At 38.7% G+C, this 21,449-nt stretch overlaps 1 protein-coding gene across 1 annotated transcript in view; it reads left to right on the top strand.

Annotated features, from left to right (window-relative positions):
• Positions 1-21,154, top strand: part of MESR6 (misexpression suppressor of ras 6) — a 528,133-nt gene extending 506,979 nt beyond the window's left edge. The window contains exons 7-8 of the mRNA XM_012369941.2: positions 18,866-19,084; positions 20,940-21,154. Coding sequence (XP_012225364.1) covers positions 18,866-19,084; positions 20,940-21,075 — 355 coding nt within the window. The 3' untranslated portion in view covers positions 21,076-21,154. The remainder of the gene's footprint in view (positions 1-18,865; positions 19,085-20,939) is intronic.
• The last annotated feature ends 295 nt before the right edge of the window (positions 21,155-21,449 follow it).

Raw genomic sequence — 21,449 nt, 5'->3', positions numbered from 1 at the left:
CGACCGCCTTTAATCAATTCTATCACGAGCAAGCAGACATGTCGTGAGATACACGAGAAGTCGCGATGCAGAAGCATGGCGTTGTACGTGCGCAAAACGAAAAGAGATGAATCAGAAGCAGCAAGGAGTGGCGAGGAGAGCGGGACGGGAAGCAGGAGGGTTTGGTTGGGTAGTTGGGTACTCGGAAACTCGCGGAGACCCCCTAACGAGCTCTTTTCTTCCCTTCCTATTTATTTCTGTTCCTTATTTAACCAACCCCCACTAGTCACTCTCCGTCCTTCTTCGCCATTCCTCGCTTCAGCCTTCTCCGGCGAAACACCGAAAGTCCTCTTTCTTCGATGCAGCAGCAGTGAATCCACCCTCGAGCGGGGACTGAGCCCAAGGACTGCTTGAATAAATGGGAGGAGAGAAAGGCATGGAGAGGATTTATATGTTGTAAATATATACATACACAAAATGTCCGATATTCTTTGGTTTACCAGAAATCGTGACCCGCCGAATTTCAACTTTGCAAATTTCGTAGACGACGATTTAACAAAATTTACAGATCTGTTTTATTCGTTTTTTTTTTATTAGTTCAATGCATGTTTTCAATTAGCAGATACGAATTATTTTTTAATAAATTACTTTTTTTATTTTATATACAGTTGTACAGATTTATACACAATTGTACGATTTTGCAACAACAAAATGTTGAATATATCAACATGCCAGATTTATATTTATTTTTGAAATATAAGTCTCTTTATAAATTTATTTCAGCTCTGCTCTATAGTAATAAATATTGAGCGAAGTTATATAGCCAGACCAAACCCCGTAATCGTGATGCTCGTAGCTAATTTGTATTAAATTTATCACTTCGCCACGTGATCGCTAATCTTCCAAAGATCCTCATACATAAACCTTTTTTCTCCCGGGAAAACGATCCAGGCGCGCTATGAAATAAATGCGGTTCTCTCTCTTCCTCTTTCACGTTAATCCTCGTAGGAACTACCACAGCCTATTATTAATGATTCCGCATGCTACTATTCCTCGACGTAGGTGAAATAAAAAATGGCGCTCTCGCGACTTTACCATTCTGATGTCCCCTCAAGGGGCGATGTGGGGGAGGGGAGTGTGGCGAGGTGAGGCGAGATGGAAGGAGCGACGAGGGTGAGACTGCACGAATAAAAATGCCCCGTTCCTGAAGGGTAGGCCGTGGGTGTGGTGGTCGGAATTGGGTAGCGTGTTCCAACGACTTGTGATCTGATCAATAAGCTGGCATAGGGAATTATTTCGCGGCGTGACTCTTTTCGTATGTGCGCGTATTCTATTGCAAATGATCTGTGTTGTACGAAAGGTCTCTGTTAGTGGTGCAAAAGGATTCTTCGGAAACTAAAGAACAACAAGAACTGTATCACGAATAATCAGCTATTACAGAAATCAGCAGATATTTCATAAGAATATATATATATATTGGATTAATATTTTTTACATTTAGAATTTTTATTATACGTAAAGATTTTACAAAAAATCTTGGAAAAATCCAAAGAGCGTTACAATAATTTAGCAACATAAAATCACTACTACTCACTTTTAAAATATTCATCGAATACTCGTATAAAATGTAAATATCTCTCTTTCTGATCCTCTCGCCCAATAATGGAACGACTCATCCATTTGGAGGTGAGGAACCCCAATATTACTCCGGCGCAAGGTGGGAAGAGTGTTCCGGCGCGTTTCAATCGTCGGCGATGCGACTGGAAAAGGGTCCTCACTTTGCATACGCGTGCAATCTCGATATCTTTTTTTCGAGAAAAGAACCTGCGGTGCGCGCCGAGGAAATGAGACAACGACGAGCCGTGCGCGCGCGTTTAGGAAATCCCTCAGAACGTGAGGCATTCCAAATCCCTCGGTCTGCGTTTGTTTGGACGCGCTTGCGGCGAATCTCGCACTCTCTCGCGTGCCCTCAACCATTTCCCTTCAACTCCCCTCTCCCCCCCCCTCCTCCCCCGATTTCCCTCATTGGTTAGACAAGGAGTGAGGAACATCGGGATAGTCCGAATGGAGGGACGGAGCAGGCGAGCATTATGGGAATTGGATTTAAAAGCACTACACTTCGGTAGTGCCGCGAAACGAAAACATTTATCATTCGCGAGCGCGCCAGATTGTTTGTGTCTCCAGCTTCCGCGCGAATTGCTTTAGCCGTCGCCCGCCTGCGAAAATAAACTGAGATCCGGCGAATATTACGGCGATGGGAATTTTCTTATCGTCCCCGACGCGCGTTAGCGTTCGGTCATCAGAATTCCCGTCATTGATCCTATCATTATTGCGGGCTGTCGAGCGTATTTCCTTGAAGACTTCTTTTTACATTTAATATTTTATAAACTACGAATATTTGCTCGCAAGCAAGGAATTATTGCAGAATTCAACGTACAGTGACGATTTTACTTTTCTACGTGGCCGCACACATGTTTATATTTGCAAGGCTGTAGAAAAGTAAGAAGAATTATATATTTAAAAATTGTGCAAAATAGATTGCTACATGAAAAAAAGCTATCTGTTGCTTGAATTATTTCAAGGTATCTTATTCCTTAAGAAATTTAATCCAAACGACATTGAAATGCGTAATAATATCTATATCCCAGGCAGACATTTAACAAAGCGGTACGATAAATGCGAGGAAAGACAAAACAGCCGCAGGAGAAATAAGAAAAAGCCACTAGTTTTTTAAGTGGAGCGAAACAGAAGCTTGAGAGAGTAGCGCGCTGATAATTTAGCAAAAGAAAATATCGTATTGTATCTTGCACGGGGTCATTATTATATCCAAGCCGGCATTACCCATCAAGATGAGAGCGGTGAGAGGAGCTGACTGATATAGAAAGAAAGAAGCGGAAAGGAATGAAAAAAGAGCGTTCTTTGTGCGATGGACAATAATCGTGAGAACACCCCGTCGCCTGTGACTCGTTTCACGTTTCGTTGATCATTCTTCGCGACTCCTCGCTCCTCTCTGGCTTCTGACTTTACTCCCAGGCTCTCGTCTCGAACGGATATACCTTATAGAAAAAAATGGTAGTAGAAAAAGTATCACGAGGATTAAATAATGAGATATTGTTTAGCATCTGAAAGTTTATAAAACATTTCGACAATTTTTAGCTTCCGCTGATTAATCCACGTTTTTGCACGCATATTTTGTAGTCATTTTTTAACATTTCTGATCAAAGCATTATCGTATATTTATATTTTTCGTAGCATTAAAAAATAATTTAAATTAAACAATTAGGAAATGAGCGGTATGATGTGAATATCTTTTCGTCCGTGTTCGATGATCCTTGCGGGATCACGTAAGTTTCAAATAAAATTGATCTCGCCGCAGGTGTTTTGTATATCACGAACGTACACTAGTACACGCGTGGCAGCTTGTACATTGCACGTAGAATATTAATGCGAAACCGCAAAGGGATTACGGAGACGGACGAGAGAGGATGGCATCGAAATAAACGTTATGGCAGGGAGGGACGTTCTTATAGCATCGTTATATTAAAATATATAGCAATAAGTAAGGTTTACCGGTCTCTTCTGACTGCCTTCACCGATGTCAGTTCGCCACCCATAACGCTACCCTCGCTCTCGTAAATCTTCAGTCAGTAAGAAACGCCCGCAATGTTTCCTGCATGCCGCGCAAAAATTACATATTTATAAAACGCTTTAAGTATATAAAAGATGGCAATAATGCAAAATTTTTATTTTTTATATAAATCTCAATATATATAAATTTAGATTATATTTTATATTAAATTTAAAAGATGATGCGTGATATAATCAGATAAATTACACACAAATTATCTGGAATTTATATATCACACGATTGTATCGGATTATTTGTCGTTATTAAATGATTCTTCAAATTGTTGAAATGCTTGCATGCATACACTTTAAGTTGTTATTAAAGATGAATTAAATACTTTGGTATTCAAAGATAAAGGAACTTGGAGAAGATTACGGAGAGAATCGGGACGGTTGAATACTACGAGGAAATCTGTTATCTGAGGTCAGGGACTAATTACTTGATTACGTAATTGCCTTCCCACTCCGGCAGCAACCCTCCCGCGGTCCGTCGTGGTCGACAAACCCTCGTTGATTCATCCCTAACCGCGTGATCCTCATCCTAACAATCTTCCCAGAAGTAAAAATCGTTCTTTCCTTAACTTTCGAATTAATTTTCGAAAGAAAATTTTACATCTTTACAATTTTAATTTTGTCTAATAAACGTCAACATCTCTTTCCTAAAAATAAAATTACGATTAAATAGCATTATTTTTTATGAGTTTCGTGAAATTGGTATAAATATCCACGTCTGTAATTTGATAACGCTAAAATAATAAAACATTTATTTATTTAATGTCGTTTCATAATGTTTACATGAATTTAACAATTGAAAAATAACTAAAAATGCTTTTAACTATGAACAAAAAAACCTTTTTATAATACAGGTTGACTATGCATTATGCAACAATTATTAAATAAAACTCTTATTTAAAAGAATTCACGGTTCAGATAGAAGAATCAGAGAACGATCTTTGAATCGTTCAAAAATACGCACTGATGATCTCTCAACGTCTTGTTTTTGATCATACAGCCTCCGATAATTACATAAGCGGTCATATTTATGCATAACCAACTTTCTATGAGGTTTGTCGTAGCGTCGAAGGAACCAACGTGGGTGTGCGGAGGCAGGAAAGGGGGTGGCACGAGGATACCATAGTGGTGTGTTGCTCTATCTGACGACGCTCATGGAGCTCGTTAGCGTTGCCCGTAGCAACACCCTTACTTCACCGACCCGTACCCGGCCACCAAGCCACCCCTCGCCTTACAAGAGACGGAATAGGGTGGGGATACCGTAAAAGAAGAAAAAAATATTACGTCGGGCGCATGCGTCCTTCGTTCGCCGTTCGCCATCGCGTCATGTGTGCGCGATTCGCGACGAGGGTGAGGACGCACGGGGGAAGGCACAAAGAAAAATTCGGGGGTGTCTGGGGCAGAGAAGAGAGAAAGAGAGAAGGAGAGAAGGAGGGAAAAAGAGAGCGAAAGAGCCGGGCGGGGGTCGAAAGAGGTCTGTATGGCTGTTCAACAAGACGTTTTGAGAACCGCATCGCTCTCGCTTACCAAGATTTAAGAATGTACGTCGGGAACTGCGTACATTTTGATAAATTAATTATGAATTTTGTCAACTTTCTCTCTCTCTGGAGTCCTTCACTTCTATTTGTGAATTTCTATAAATTTTTTAAAATGTTAAAAAATGTCCGAGTTGAAGGAAAAAAGAAATTTTACTGGTTCTTATCTTCTTTCAGATCACAATAAAGTTCCCGCAACAACACATTTAACGCTAAATGCAAGATATGAATGAGCTTTAGCATCTGTTTTTTTTTTTCTCGTCAAATAATCTCTGATTTTTTAACCAACACTCTATCTATATCATACTGCAAACATTGCCGCATATCATTCGCGTGTGTTTAAACGATGACGCACAAAAAACCGGAGCGAAATTAAACTTCAAACGGCGAGTGCGTGCGCGACATCGTGAGCGGGAAAATTCTGTCGTGCGCCTAAATTAAATTTCGACAGCGTTGTATCATCGGAAGCGTTTCGTCGAAGCGAAACAAGTATTTCAACACGATATACCACCACACAGCAATTTCGTACGACGACAGCGACGCGAACGTTGCGGCCGGAGTGACGGAAGAGAGGCAAGGGGACCGGACATTGGAATTAATAACAAAGTAATTCTTTATTGTGCTCAAAGATAGACCGGTGATATTAATAATGGCGTTCGTTGCCGCTATACCGTGGGGATTTCATTAAAAAGCGCGCGGACCTTGGAGAGAGAGAGAGAAGCGGAGAAAGTACGGCGGGATTTGCGGGGGGCAGCGAAGCAGGCTCGCCGAGGAAAAGAGAAAGTGACAGAAGGAAAGGTGGAAAGGAGAGACAGAGGGGGTAAAAACGAAGGAGAACGAGAGAAGTGCTGCGTAAGCCCAGGCCAGATCCGCTTAGGGGATGTAATTAAAATCGGAAAAATGTGTTTAATGAATATTCATTTGTGCCTCGATCTGCGATATTAAACGGGCTTGGCTCGCTTCGCATATTGCCATACCGCCCCTCCGCCGGCGGCACGCGGCCGATTAAAGGGAGGTGGCGAGGAGGACGAGAGAAAAAGAAAAAGAGAGAAAGAGAATGAGATGAAGGGGGACAATGGACGTAGCGCGGTGTACAGCGATCGCAGCGATCGGAAACCGGGCGGACCGGTGTTGCGTGCCTCGCTTTAATTTTATTTCGCCTCTTTTTTACGACAATATTTCTCCGCGCCGGTTTAGAATCTATCGGGTAGCCGGGAAAATATGGCGTGCGGCCGGATGCGTCGCGACGCGATAAAAATTCGCGGGGCTTGAAAAATGACCCGCGCCGGCCGCCACGTCGGAAGATCGAAACCGCAACGCGGCTCCCCGGCGCATTTATCGGCGAAATTGTAGCGAAGTTATTGGCGCGATTACGTGAAAGGTCCGTGGGTTCGGTCTTTGTCGGTTTCGATATAACCCCCGGAAAATAAGGTAATGAAAGGTGTCGTTACTTTATACCTGTAATTCGTTATATAGTACCGAGAAAAAAGATTGGAAACTTTTAATATATATAATATGCATTAAATAATATGCTAGTAACAAGCTCATAAGAGTTGTAAACTGTAAGGAACAAGTATAACTTTATATTTCGACATATATATAAGATATAGCGTCTTATAGTGCAGATATAATTCAATAAGGAAGGAGAAGAATCGATATTCGAGAGTTGCAAAGTTTTTTTAATAACATGACATGCTATAAAATTAATGAGAACAATTGATATCTGCGATAAATCTATCGAATAATCCGCTGTTAGTCCATTTGCTACGGAATCGATTGGACCATCTGCCCAATATAAAAAGAAAGTTATATCAATCAATTGTTACGTACTGTGGCTTACTGGTTAAAAAGAGTTTAAAGCCCGCACCGGCGAACCGTCTTTGTTTCGATCTTCGCTTCGGCATCATCGAAACTCTCCGGAGCGGCATTCCAGCCTCCTCTCGGATTCCAGCCAGTATTCTCGACTTTTCTCGCGGCAACGAGGTCATGCGAAAGCATCTCACGTAGAAAATCCACCGCTCGCTCGTCTTCACGCGCCACCATCCGGCCTCTCCCCCGCCGCCGTCATTCCCTTTTTCTACCCTTTTTCCTCGCGACGTTTCATTTCCAGCGGGGGCGCGCGATTTCGGGCGCATAAATCGCCAAGAGCCAGGAACAGAAAACACCCGCCTTCTTCCATCTCTTGTTCCTCTTTCTCCTTCGGCTCTTCGTCTTCTTCGAGAGGGTCGCATCCGCCGCCTCCCGCGACCCACCGTGTCCCGCTTTTCTTGCCTAGAGGGTACTAGAGCCGGAGGTGGGCGAAAGTTTCGAACGAATTTGCATGTCGCTCTCCTAACGATTTCCTCCTTCGAGGAAAGAACTCCGGGCTTCATCTCGTTTATCGATAAAAGAAATGATGTTGAATAACGCCTCCTCTTCGTTACCGTGTGCAAGATACTTTCAATGGTGCGGCAGATTGCAAGATTTGCAACGCGACGGGTTATTATTTATAAGCCCCACATTCCATGATTTATATGCTTCGATCTATCAAATTGTTTCCCGCGATATTAACAAAATTTATTATTTCTATCGGAACGAAACTTAAAATTATAGAAAACTTTATGTGTATTTTATTGAGATTTTGTCATTTTACGTAATACACTTTATAGAAATTGTCGCAAAATTGATCGAAACAAGCAATGTTTGCAAATTTTATCTCGTCTTTTTTCAAAATATATTTACAAAAGAAACGAAAATAATTTTATTATCTTTCTGTTATTAATATTTGTGTGTAATTCTTTTATTAATCGCGCTGATCGATTCTGTTCATTATCTTGTCTGCTGTCAGACGATTTCTCAAAGGCAGTGCTGCGCGCTACGATTCCGACAAGGAATCGCATCCACGGTAAAAAAAATTCCCCGTATCTCGTTGACACGAGACACCGGGACTTCCGCGTGGATACCATTTTGCTCTTCCTTTTTCCCTTTCCATCGTTGTCCCACCCGCGCTGGCGCGTCCTCTCCACCCCCCGTATAGATCCCCTGTAGGTGCGTTTATCTTCCATACCCTATTGATCCGTAAGTGATGGTGCTCCGGAAGGTGGAGGGTGTCGGTGATGGGGGCGGGTGGATCGGTCCTGGGAACGGGGAAGGGCGCAAGGCGGTTTTTACAGGGGGGAGGAAACAGGGAGGTCGAACTCTCGCGCGCGGATCGCACGATTAGGTCGTCGAGAAGCGGGAGAGAAAGAGGAGAAATGGGAGACGAGGATGTCCTGAAAACCGAGCTCGCGGAATGAAATAATAATATTAAGATGGATAGAGCGGGGCCCCAAGTTCTTCGGTACACGGCGAATGAGGGGGAAAGACGAGGCCTGTGAGGCGGGGGAGAGAGTAACAGGGGGGAGTAATACGGACCGGCGGCGGCTGACAGTGACGCAAGAAGCTTTTTCATCATTTCCAAACCGTCCTGACTTTGCCCTCGGAACAGCCTAGAGCGAATCCATACGCGGCCACCCTTGTCTCGTTCTTCCATCCCGTCATATTCTCGTAGGGAGTCTTCTTCTTTTCGTATCCAGGTGGATACGCCGTGCGTAAAATTCTTTGTAGCTTGGTTGTCGTTTGATATCCAACATGAACAAGACGTATTTCATTAAAAGAATAACTATTTCCAACTCTCTCTGTATATACACATGTATGTATATACACATTTTTACAATTTATTTTTTATATATATTTCAATAATTTATTTGTCTTTAATCACGATATTACATACATCAAGTAAAATTGATTGTTTTTTATTCTTTTTTTTTTTACACGTTAAAATCTAACTACTTTTAATTATTTTTTTCTTTTCACAAATAGAAATCGATATCATATAAAACCCATTGCTTCATATATTTGCATTTAATGCAGTCATCGGTATAATAACGTTCTTCACACATCAGTAATTGACAAATCGATTATCACCAAAAAATATTAAATTCTAAATATATGCATTTAATGCATCTGCTAATGCACTTCCAAATTTTTCTGTACATTAATAAATACAATTAATGTGTATCGATAATAAAGAGATAGATAATTGATTGATGATATACACTCCCGAGCAATATCTTTGTGCGCACATTTTTATAATTGATTATTATTCAGCACTTGTAGATGTCAATTTTTGTTACTTAGTTATCATATAAGATTGCACTTTTTCTCTTTGCAAAAATATTGAATTTTGTATTTTTATCAGTCTGATGATGTCACACATAACACTTTGTAACACACTTTGCGATTTTTCCATTCTCCACTATTTATGGAAAATACTATGATTGTCGCAAAATTTACGAATTAATACCACGTGAGTAGAGCGAGGGAACGAGCGGAAACGCGGTTCGAATACGCATGCTGAACTGAAAGTATACGAGCAGGTTCGAAAGCATGAGGCCCCCACTGGCCCGGTTTCCTCCCCTTCGCTGCCTCCTTTTCGGGACCCAGATTCATGCCCAGTTTTTATCGCGACGCTTTGTTCTAGTCCCACGGCGCGACCCCTTACGCATACATCACATCACAATGTGTCGTTTTTTCTTGTTCCGGGGCTGGCTTACGTAATGGGCTCCTTGTGCGAGCATCAGAACACGTCTCCTTCAGGAATGAGATTAGTGATGTCTCGAATATTATTATTTATATTTTAAAAAATTCGTTATTTTATGAATTTAAAGCACGAAAGATTATTGGAGAAGTTGAAAATATTGTACAAGTGCTGCCTTTGCTAAACTTCTTTACCTTATATTTTTTGTAAAACTACTTTTTTCATATTTAATTGCGATATTTAATATTAACACTACTGCTACTAGTATAATAATTTTATCTATAACAAAAATGTTACAAATATATAATTTAATTTAAAAATTTTATTACACTGACATCATTGAACAGACGACACGATTAAATTCGATAAAAATATGAATAAAGTAGAAATATCGAAAATTGAACGCAATGTACAGAGGCCTCGATGTCATTCAGTTACGGTTCTGGCTCGTTTGTTATGTTATTTGCATACTTATTCGCGGCCGTGCCCGAGAATTTAAACCGTATACTACGAAAGCACGGCGGAAGATGAGACCCTTCGAACGACAATATCCGGGGTCCCTGCGTTCTTCTTATTTCCTTTCTTTTTTTGTAGCACGTACACGATAGAATTCTTTCTCGACATACGGGCTCGATAATTCGTGCGAGGTCACGTCGCCAACGCGGGTCGACAACCGCGAAAAATATCAGACCTTTCGATCTCTATGGTTCGCGTACGATCCAATATGCGCGACATTAATTTTCTTAAACGAAAACCGTAGATGAGTAATTGCTCATCGTTTATTTGTGAGCATTCGCTTACTTTGAGAGAGGAAAACAGCAAGATATTTAGCATATTAAAGTAGCCACCCGCCGAGCTGCCGAATGCCGCGGAGCTGCTCACCTGGAGCGAACTCGAGAATCGAAATTTATAGCGGAAAATGAGAACTATATGTGTTAATTGGACGATTTGTCATATTAACATATTATATTTTTTCTTTTATTGAAGAATATTTCATTTATTTAAACTTTAAGGACTTTTTTGTTTGATTATTTTAATAGAAAGAAGCAATAAATACAATTCCTTAAATAATGCAGGCAAAAAATTGGATGTGAAGTAGATTTTACGTAAAAGTATTTTACATAAAAGATAAAAAAAATGAGAGCAAGAGCAAATATAAATATCCGGTCAGGACGTCGAAGACAAAATCGCTTCCGCCGTATCGCGAAAGAAAAAAAAAAGCGAAAGAGCGGAGAAATTCCTCCACTCTTTCCGTTCTGCCAACTCACGGCCACCGCGGAGCACAAGGATAATTGCATTAATTTATTCCCGATCCGCCACAGAAATTCTAGATCCTCCGGGCTAATTACGTTATTAAAGGACTCGACTGCCACCCTGTGCCACCCCACGGGATTACGACTCCCGATAAAATTCCTGGAGGAGCAAAATGTCCGACCTCCCGCCGCGCACCGTCGCTCCTTGACACTATTAAATCGCGATTTGCACGAATCACGGTAGATAGGTAGGTTCATGCCGATGGTGAGTAATATTCAAGAGTTTTTTAAAACTATTATTACGGCTGGCCTGTCTGGCCCTGCAGCCATAATCGACCAAGCGCGCGAAGCGACAAAGGGGAGGTTCGTTAAGTCGTTCGCTTCTCCAGAAACCGCTGATTGTACGCAATTACGAGGCGAGCCGCTGATCGAAGAGCCTGTGCCGTCGCGCTAATCGTTAATTTGGAAATGAGGAACACTTTATACCCCGATAGACCAATTAAAACTTTTGTCTATTTGGTCGTCTCGCGTATCGGGCGATATTGAGAAAAGTTCGATATTTTCTAGTCCTTAGATAAATTAAAATATAAAGACAAAGTGAATATCAATACATTAAAAAAAGCAACAAGAGCTACTGCTGGATATTCGTGCAGAAAAACATATTTCAAATACAAATAATAACAAAATAATAACGTTTTGGCATGAATATCAGGCCATCCTCAGTGTAAAATATTGATGTTCGAAATACAAATTTAATAATTAATGAGTTTATATCAATAATACTTAAGAAAGTCTTAGCGCAATTATAAATGTGTTGATCTTGAATTATTAGTCTCATTACTGTCCGCTGAAATATATCGAGTATTTGAAATATATGTTTTTCTGCACGAACATCCAGCAGTAGCTCTTGTTGCTTTTTCTTATGTATCGATAGTTAAATCATATGAGCCTTTAAGAATTTTATGAATATAGTAGTATCTTAACATTTTTTGTTTTAATTTTAATTCTCTAGAAATGATACAAAGTTATTTCTTTTCTGAATATTGCAACTTTTTAATTTTTACGAGTAATAAATATCTCCATTAACAAAAATTGAATTAATCAGACAGCGTGAGACCTTCCACTTCCTGTTCTAGTTGACGTCGCAAGTTTCTTTTAAGACAGCTGATGCTGATACAGTAGTAGGGTCCAATTTACATAAGGCCCCATAGAGAGAGAGGCTAACTTGATTATTTCACCTTTACGAGAGCAACATCGCTCCCCTTGCCCGAGTAATACAAGCAAGCGTTATAATTAGAAGGGGCTGTTTTTATGTAAATCTGTAATGTAACTGAAATATGTCTTGTGAATATATCAGTCCACGTATCGTGTTCCTTCAGTGAATGAAATCTCACCGAATATCCAGATGCGATTAACAACTGCATTTTGTGTCTCTGCGAAGATGACGATAAAGCGATTTAGAACTTTTTTCGATGAACGTTTTTTTCTCTTAATAATAATTTTCCTTTTTTAATACTTCTTTTGTAATATTTTTTTCTGAACAATATGACAAGTCATTTCACAGTGATAATTACAATTGATTAATAAGTATATTATATTCATCATGTTTAATAGCAGTTTATTGCACTTTTGCAGAATAGTAATTATATAATAATAATAATTTCTTACCGAAGAAAAGCTCACACGAAGCTAAATGAAAATAAAAAAACGATGAGAAAAACGTGCAGAGAAAGGGGCGTAACTTGGGAAGAAAAGCAACGGATAGAACAGGATACATCTGAGCAAAATGGGCCACCGGAATTTCTAATGAAGTGTGTGAACTTCGACCCGGTTTCGACGCGTAACCTAATTAAGTCCGGGAACGCGTATGCAAATTTTCGCGCAGCGTGGCGCGCCACGTTGAAACCGACCCCCATCGTCTTATTCCCTTTCTCTACTCTCCGCTGTCGCGCTGCCGTAACGTGTTACAACACCGCTGATTTTGGCTTCGCACGCACTCGCAATTGTGCGAATCCGACCGTTAATTAATTAGAAGTCTCCGTGGAGAAGGGTTCGACTGGAATCACAGAATCCGGACGTTCGCACAAATGACTCGATAATTCATGAAAGAATTAACACAACCCTTCGAAGATTTTCCAACCACTACGCGATCTCCCTCTTGAACAAATCCGTTATTTATGTTTAGTTAGATTTTTCACAAAGATTTAAATAAATTAAGATTTATAAGAGAAAAATAAATATAGACTTCTCGCGCATCCAGATAATTTTAGAGATCTATAAAATTTAAAGATGACTGATTGAAACTTATGTGGATTTCTTTGATTTTCATTATATTCTCTTTATTTCAAGAATACAAAATTAACAAAATGTTGTGTTTATTGAAATTTTGCAAAGGTAAATTAATTTCTCCACACTACAAAATTAGCAATCATGCAAAATTACATTGAATTAATTTACATTGAATTAATTTACATTGAATTAATTTTTTTAATTTTAATTTATGCTTTAATTAGACGCACAAAGAAATCATTTTTTTTTAATTTCAAGATCTATCGAAAAGTGTTGTCTCCTTTGTCGAAAGTAATATATATTTTTTAACGCATTCCGTGCAAGACAAACCGTAATGAAAAGAGATTGACCTGTGCTTGACACAATGTCAATGGTCTTTTCAACTTCCGCCGCGACACATCAGTGGCAACAGTGCAACCTGCCTGTCTCACAGTGCAGCTGAATGCACCCAGTATCGACAATACATCCGAGCCGTTCGATGGGGATGAATATCTATTGATTGGTGGTATGAGGCGACCCCTTAGAATCGTTTCTCGATGTAGACGTGTACCTGCTGCGGTCCCAAACACATCCCGTTCTACCTGCGAGTACGCGCCAAATTATCGTGTTCCGAATGGCACGTGTCATGTGACAGGTATCCACATGACACCAACAGTGCGATGCAAGCTTTCAATACAATCGTATTCAGTAATGGGTGCTGCTAGACCAGCAATTTGTATAGTTATATAAATCCTGATTTAAGAAAATATGTTAGATATTAAAACAGAAAATAGAATAATTACTCATTAAATATGATAAGCCAAAGTATCGGGTTGTGTGTAATAAATAATTTCGAATTTGTGAAATAAATCTGTTTACTTTTTTTGTCGCAAAATGGAAAGTTTGATTAACACGTAAATTAAATATTTGTTTGTCGAAGTTGTAGCCAAACTCCTCACGATTCTTTCACGTTGCGTGAAAGCGCGTGGTGTATAAAAAACACCAATACGAAATTATTTATTACACGATTCGATATATATTCATATATTACTGAGCAAGGGAAACTAAATAACGATAACTGACGCGTAATTTACACAATTATACAAATAATCCTTGCTTTATTATCATCTCGGAGCATATGGTAATAGACAACGGAAATTTCGAGTCACGCATAATGAATGTTTACTTTCGATCACACGCGTGAACGCAGCTGGGTCTATATCCATTATAGATCAGTAACTCGATATCGGTACATTTTCCTAACACTCGACAAACATTCATGTAAAACAAGTTCGGTTAGGCCGCAAGAAAAGTCGAACCCTAAAGACGGTACATTTATTATGCAGCATCGTTAGGTAATAATTGCAATCTTTTCGTGGAATGAACATTTACTCAGAATTGTTCTGTGTCAAATTCAGGTAAATAATATTTCGCATTTTTATAAGAAATTAAAAAAATTACCGTGTAAAAGTTGACACATTACACACATTAATTTTTCATTACAGAGTTTCTAATAACTCATTTTTTATTATAATTTTGTCACACACTGAAACTTCGTCGTATACATCTAAAATGTTAAATTAGAAAAAAGATATTTCTTGAAGTCACGAAAATAGACGAATACATTTTTTTACTTGACGTTATATATTTTTCATCTGAAACGTACATAAATTCAACGATTATGCATTCCTAATAACGTATGCGCATTTTAAAGTCGAACTCTCCGTGATAAGACGATGCGCGAAGCCGCGTTTAGCGGTGCTCTAATGAAACCTTAAAACGCGTATCGAGTATCAGTCGCCTCGGGGAGATCCCGAGATGGATCACAGAGACAGAAAAGGACGAAGGCCCCTCGCATCCGGGTACGTTCCTATCCTGTCGCTCGTACGTCAACCCTCGTTGTTTTTTTGCCGCGCTCTTAATAATTGATCATCTGATTACGATACATTATACCTTCCCTACCTTTTCCCTTCCCCCTTTTCTCTGCTTTTCTGCTTTAGTGTACTGTCGGAGAGCATTATTCCTGCACCGAGAGAAGTAACGCATCGAAACAGATAGAAAGAGAGAAAAAGAGAGACAGCGGGCGAGAGAGGGAAACTTTTTCTTTCCGCCGCGCCCGGCGACGGACGGCCATTTGCATATAGGCCCCCTTATCGACAAACACACCGGGGGCGCCCTTCGTAATGAGGGCCCCCTCCCTTCCTTCGACGTCCCTCTTTCCTTTATTTTTTCAACGTGGACCGCCATTGTCCGTTAACTCATTCGTCGGGACAGCGTGGACCAGTAGTATCTCGCTTCCTTCCTCGTTACTCCCGTTTCTCTCTCTTTCTCCAACTCGCGCTCCTTTTGCTCTTATTGTACGAGGACGTAGTAGCTTGTGTAACAAAAAAAAAAGAGCGAGATAGGAGTGGTGGAAAATAACAAAACCGGTCGGTCACACGTCGAAAAATATGAATCGCACAGATAGAGATGCGGATGCGTTGACGCTTGAGTCTCGTGACATCTGCTTCCCGAAATAAGTGCAAAAAAAAAGGGTCAAAAGAGAGATCTCGCGATCGTTTTTGCCGCCGTATATAATTGTTGCCGTGACAGCACGCGGATAATGCCGCGCGCGATTCTATATGTTGTCAGTAATAAAAAGAACGAAAAAGAAAATATTTCATACACGTAACAAACGGCGATTTACCACATCCGATTTTCTATTTTTAATTCTCATTTTAACAAGATCTCGCGGATGAAATATTCGATAGCAATACGCAAAAATCCAATGTTTTATGACTTGTACACAACTTGTACATAATGTTACAAATAATGTCGAAAAATACTATATTTCAACGGGTTACAATTTTTGACAAATTTACTGTCAATGCTTTTCTTTTTTTTTCTTTTTTTTTTTTTAATAAAATATTAAATTTAAATATATATATAAGTGATTGATTAATATTCCAATATTTTTTTCTCTGACTTTGCGTATTAATTATGATAATCGTTTCTTAAGATTAGAAGCGCAGAAATCCTACTATATTAGCAAATTATCGATGTTAACAAGTCTTCCGGTGCAATATATCTGGCATCTCGCAGATAACAATTCCACGATTATAATACCACGATTTCTCAAGCGTCCTAAATTACAGCCATTAAATTTGAATTACGCGAAGGGAATCATAGGGCTGTGAACCTAGTGATTTCTCGAATCTCAGGATTCTTAATGGATCGCACTAACGACGTAATTTTGAAAAATCGTCTCTCGAGATTGAATGTTCACGAAACATGTGGTATTACAACATATTACATATTCCGGTGATGAGTACAATAACTCATCTGTAATTATACCTATCAACGATGCCTAAACATCATCGATCATACTTTACCCTTTTCAAGTTTTTAATGAAATGTTTTCGTTGCTAAAACAACTGCATTATTTGTACATTTTAAATTTACGAGTAATATTTTTATTCTACATTTTTATTATTTGTACGTGTCTATAATCAATAAATTTATATAACATTTAAAGAGGACTTTAGACTTTAAATATTATTGAAATTAGTTGAATTAAACAAGATGTTAATAAAACTTATATACTCGTTTTTATGGATTTTTGGAGGAAAGTTTAATTAAATGGATATTTTATATTGAAAAGAGTTTTTGCGTAATAAAATTTTAGAGTAAATAAATGTATATTGAAAAGAGTTTTTGCGCAATAAAATTTTAGAGTAAATAAATGTATTTCCATTTCTAGACAATAGTTGTGTATATATATACAATATATAGACAATGTATATATATACTGTACCAAACTATCTTAAGTAACTTTACGGCTTCGGGAAGTATCCGCTGCTTCTCCGCAAGTGTCGCTTGCAGCATTATTCGTGGCTCATAGGAAGATGCAAAACCATTCTCGTTCCCCCGAGATCGATCGTTACCGACATTGTTACCCAACTGTCGGGATAATCTGCGATGAGAATCACGCGCTGTGATAGATACGAAGAAGCGAGCTCACGTGTGTCCGGCCCGGAGGCGGCTAGGGCAGGTGCGACTTGCTGGAGAATAATTAATATTCAGTGAGGAAAAAGTGGGCGAGAAAGGCCGACGATGGTTTCCTCTTATAAACAGTTGACGCGTTAGCGACTGAGGTGCGCCGCCGCTTGCTAGCCACGTACACCTGGTTCCATCATATAAAGAAAAGAAAGAACGAAGGGAAGGAAAGAACGTCTCTTCTCAACATACCAATTACGCCCATTATGGACGGACGTTCGGTTACCATGATCATACCTAACCCGAGACCGCTTAACTTAATTCGAAAATTATGCGTTCGTATACCGTGTATCGGTGGTGAAATGATACAGCGTGGAAGACCGCGTGCGTTTCCGTTATTAATACCGAAGTTGTCTCCTCGCCTTCCGGTGCGTGGATCGACTAATTTATGTTAGTCGCGCAGCGCTTCGAATTGCGTTGTGTAAAAGACACCCTCGATTATCTCTTATCGAAGTCTGCATCTCACACTACACTTGCGAACAGTTTTTTTTTCTTTTACTTTCCATTGAATATCAATTAATATTTTTCTTAATTCTTTTGTTAATATGCGATAAATTTTGTCATTCGTAAAATTTTCAATAGTTATATTTCACCCGCAGTTTTTCAATTTTCAACGTAATTCTCAATAATTTAATTCATTAAAATTTTCTACTTTGTAAAGAGAAAATAGGTAACGGTTGAGACGCCCGGTATACTCACGAAACACTAACGATGATTATGATAACCACGCGAGTTTTGCAATATATTCAAACTTGCCCACCATGAGACAAGTTTACGATGGACTTGCCATCGCGATTCCCGCATCGTCATCCCCAATGATATCATTATCGGTAATCTAAATAAAAGGAAAAAAAAAAAAAAAAAACAGATGATCGGCCCCAGCTTGTCAACGAAGGTATCGTCCGATCGTGCCGCGCCAGGAATTGCAGCTGCAGAAAACGAGGAAAACTTGTGATCAGATAAGAGTAAAAGCAGGGGGCGGCATAAGGGAGGTAGAGAGAGAGAGATAAAGAGCGCTCGCGGAGGAACGGAGGAGTACAAATTACGGGCACCCGGAACCGTTCTTGTGGCCGTGTTAACTTTCGTCGCGTGCCTTCAGGAAATACCTCAACTTTTGCTGCCACGTGCTATCGTTGGGGCATTATAAACTTTCCATCGTTCACCTTTGTCCTCCGTCTGCCTTGGCCCTTCATTGCGCGCGCGCACGATAAAATTTACAAATTACTTCCATAATCGTTTCTTTCGAAAACAAACTATTTTTGTCATTAAGAAAATTTATCTTTTTTTTTTTTAAAAACCTCGGCGGATACTTATTATTTTGCAAAATTATTCAATCTAAATTATTTAGTTGATTCTATTGCAACAATGTCTTTTATGTAACTGATGTCCAATAAAAGTATTTTTTTTTTATTGGATAGACAAATTGACACTTGATTTTGTGAATGTATTTTGAATGAAACATATGCCGAAATGCATAACGAAGATATTTACTTAATGAGACTTGCGATTACAATTTAAAGCGCTATTTAAATCTCGCTAAAATACAAATCTACATTATTCGACTCGCAATAATCATGTAAACGCGTTGTATTTTTCAGATATGAGGCTGTGGATCAGCTTTTTCAAGAATTAAAATTGGCCTATCCAAATTTGGATATTGATTGGATGATGGTGTATACCGCAGGTCTCACTGTAGACGATCAGGGTCTACCCGAACACGTGACGGAACCCAATGATCTTGATCGCTTGATCAGTGGAACATTTAGATCATTTTTGGCGGCTCTCCCTACACCTCCAACAATTGTCACCATAGCTAGGTAAGTCACTTCATTCATAATTTTAGAAATATAAATTTATGAAATAACCTTTTAATTCTTCAATGAAACAATCTACGAGATATATCAAAATCAGAAATAATTGCGTACATGATATATAGAGAACTGTGCAAAAATTGCGTTGTATTTAGAAGGTTGCGCAAAGGGAAGACTTAAATTAGCAACGTCTCGACACATATCAACAATTAAACGCGAAGATTGTATAAATTGGTTTTAATTTATGATTTCAACGATCGAAATTATATTGTCCCGTTTTTATATGCGCGAAACCGAGGCCCGCAATGCCGCAGATGGCATGAAAGAAGATGCTGGGAGGGTACGAAATAGAGAAGAAGGGCGGCTTATAGGGGTGACACGACGGGGCTGTCCAAGGGGTGGGTTCAGGATCATGGGTAAATCGTGAAGCCCCACCCTCCAGAAGGGCGAAGATGGGTTTCATATAGAGATGCAGAAAATCAAACTATCCAACTTCCGCATATCCTAGCTAGATGTCCTTACTTTTAATTTCCTAAAGCAGATCCTGTACATTTTTTACTCTCAGCTTTGCCTCGTCATTCTCTAAACATCAAGGTGAATGGCGACGACGTTACTGCTGGATTTACGAAATAATTCGCGTTATAAAATATCGTACACGTTTGTTACAAATCAAATTTCTCAGATCAGATTTTATTGGACACATGCTTGAATGTTATTTTAAAAATACACAAATATAGTCGCAATTTATGTATGTATGTGCATTTATGGATACATTTGTCGAGCATATCAGTGTATTGACTTTGCGATTATTAAAACATACAAATGGAAAATTAAAATTGTTACGTTGCAAGATGCAAATGTGAAAAAAATTACGTTTAAGAATATAAATTCTCTAGATAAATTACAGTCACAAATATTTACGTAGTTTTATATTTTGATTAAATGGATTCTTAAAGATTTTATGAAATTGGAAGAAAGTATCTTGCTCGTGGAAGGAAATAAATAGGAAGTGGAAAACATTATTGTGTCAAAAATTGTTGCAGTAAAATACTACTCAAGAAAAAGAGAGAAACATTTATATTTCATTAAAAAATATTGTTTTTACATTTTTCCATCTTTAAATTAATATCTTTCCGATAATTTAATATAATTATGTATCAGAGTTATATAATGGGCTCTCTATTTTTACTTTACATAGTTATTTTTATATGTAAAGAAAAAATAATGAACTTTGAACTTTGTAAGTGGTAATTTGGCGCCATCTCGTGCCGAACGCACGGAGATTCTGCTAAAACTTCCGGCAGAGGCTGAAAAAAAATCGATTCCACCCTATTCGACGTACATTTCCATCCCTCGTTGTTCCCAACCCCCCCTTCAGCACATTAGTTTCCGGGAGAGACGCGGAAACGCCGCCGGATATCGTTTCTGGACAGTCTGCACTTTCTCTCGTAGTTTGCCAAACGGCGATTAAGCGATCAGAGACAAAATTCAGTAGGAGTGGAAAAGAGAAGAAACGTAAAACTGGCACGAAAGTGAAATTGACGAAGGTAGTAAAATTGATGGCATAGAAAAATGAAAAACGGACATAGATGAAAGTGCGATTTTTAACAAGCAATTTTTGTATTTAACATTTTTTTTTCTTTTTTTTTTATTTACTTTGCTTGTAATTGAATATAAATTCTTTTTAAATAATATTGGGTTTTTAAGAATATATAACAAGAAAGAATTATAATCGAGAGGTGTTGTAAATGTAGTATTATATAATATCAGAAGTTTTATTAACGTAGAACGAACTATTATTATAATTAATTAATATAATTGATAACTTACAAATAAGGCAATGATATTTTTATCTTATCAGATCTAGCGATGATGAATATACGCCTCCCGAAAGCGTAGATCAAATTCAGATTGACGTTCTCGATCAACTTGGCGAACGTATAGAACCGGAAGTAGACGTGCAACTGATTTATCAGGAAAATCAAGAACAAGCATGAATCTTGAAAAGTTTGTATTATCCCACCCTTTAAATCCTTAACATCACAATTTTTGAAATAAAGGTATATCAAGAATATATTTTAGACAATTAACAATATAAACATACCCCGTACATTAAATATTTAATATATTAGAATACAATAAATTAGTATACACACAGCGATAACAGTTAAGCGACATCTATATTAATTAACAAACCACAAACATGAAAATCGATGAACAGATGTTATCACGTATTTCTTAACGAACAGGGACCTTGCAATATACGATAAAAAAATACGTAGATATCATTCAAACTGTCGCACAATTGTCCCTCATAATAATTATGACAGTTTGTGTCTGAAGCGTCCCGAGTCTTTCAGACAGTCGAAGA

The sequence above is a fragment of the Linepithema humile genome, chromosome 2, assembly GCF_040581485.1.
Source record: "Linepithema humile isolate Giens D197 chromosome 2, Lhum_UNIL_v1.0, whole genome shotgun sequence".
Taxonomy (NCBI): Eukaryota; Metazoa; Arthropoda; class Insecta; order Hymenoptera; family Formicidae; genus Linepithema; species Linepithema humile.
This window is presented reverse-complemented; position numbering and strand designations above follow the sequence as displayed.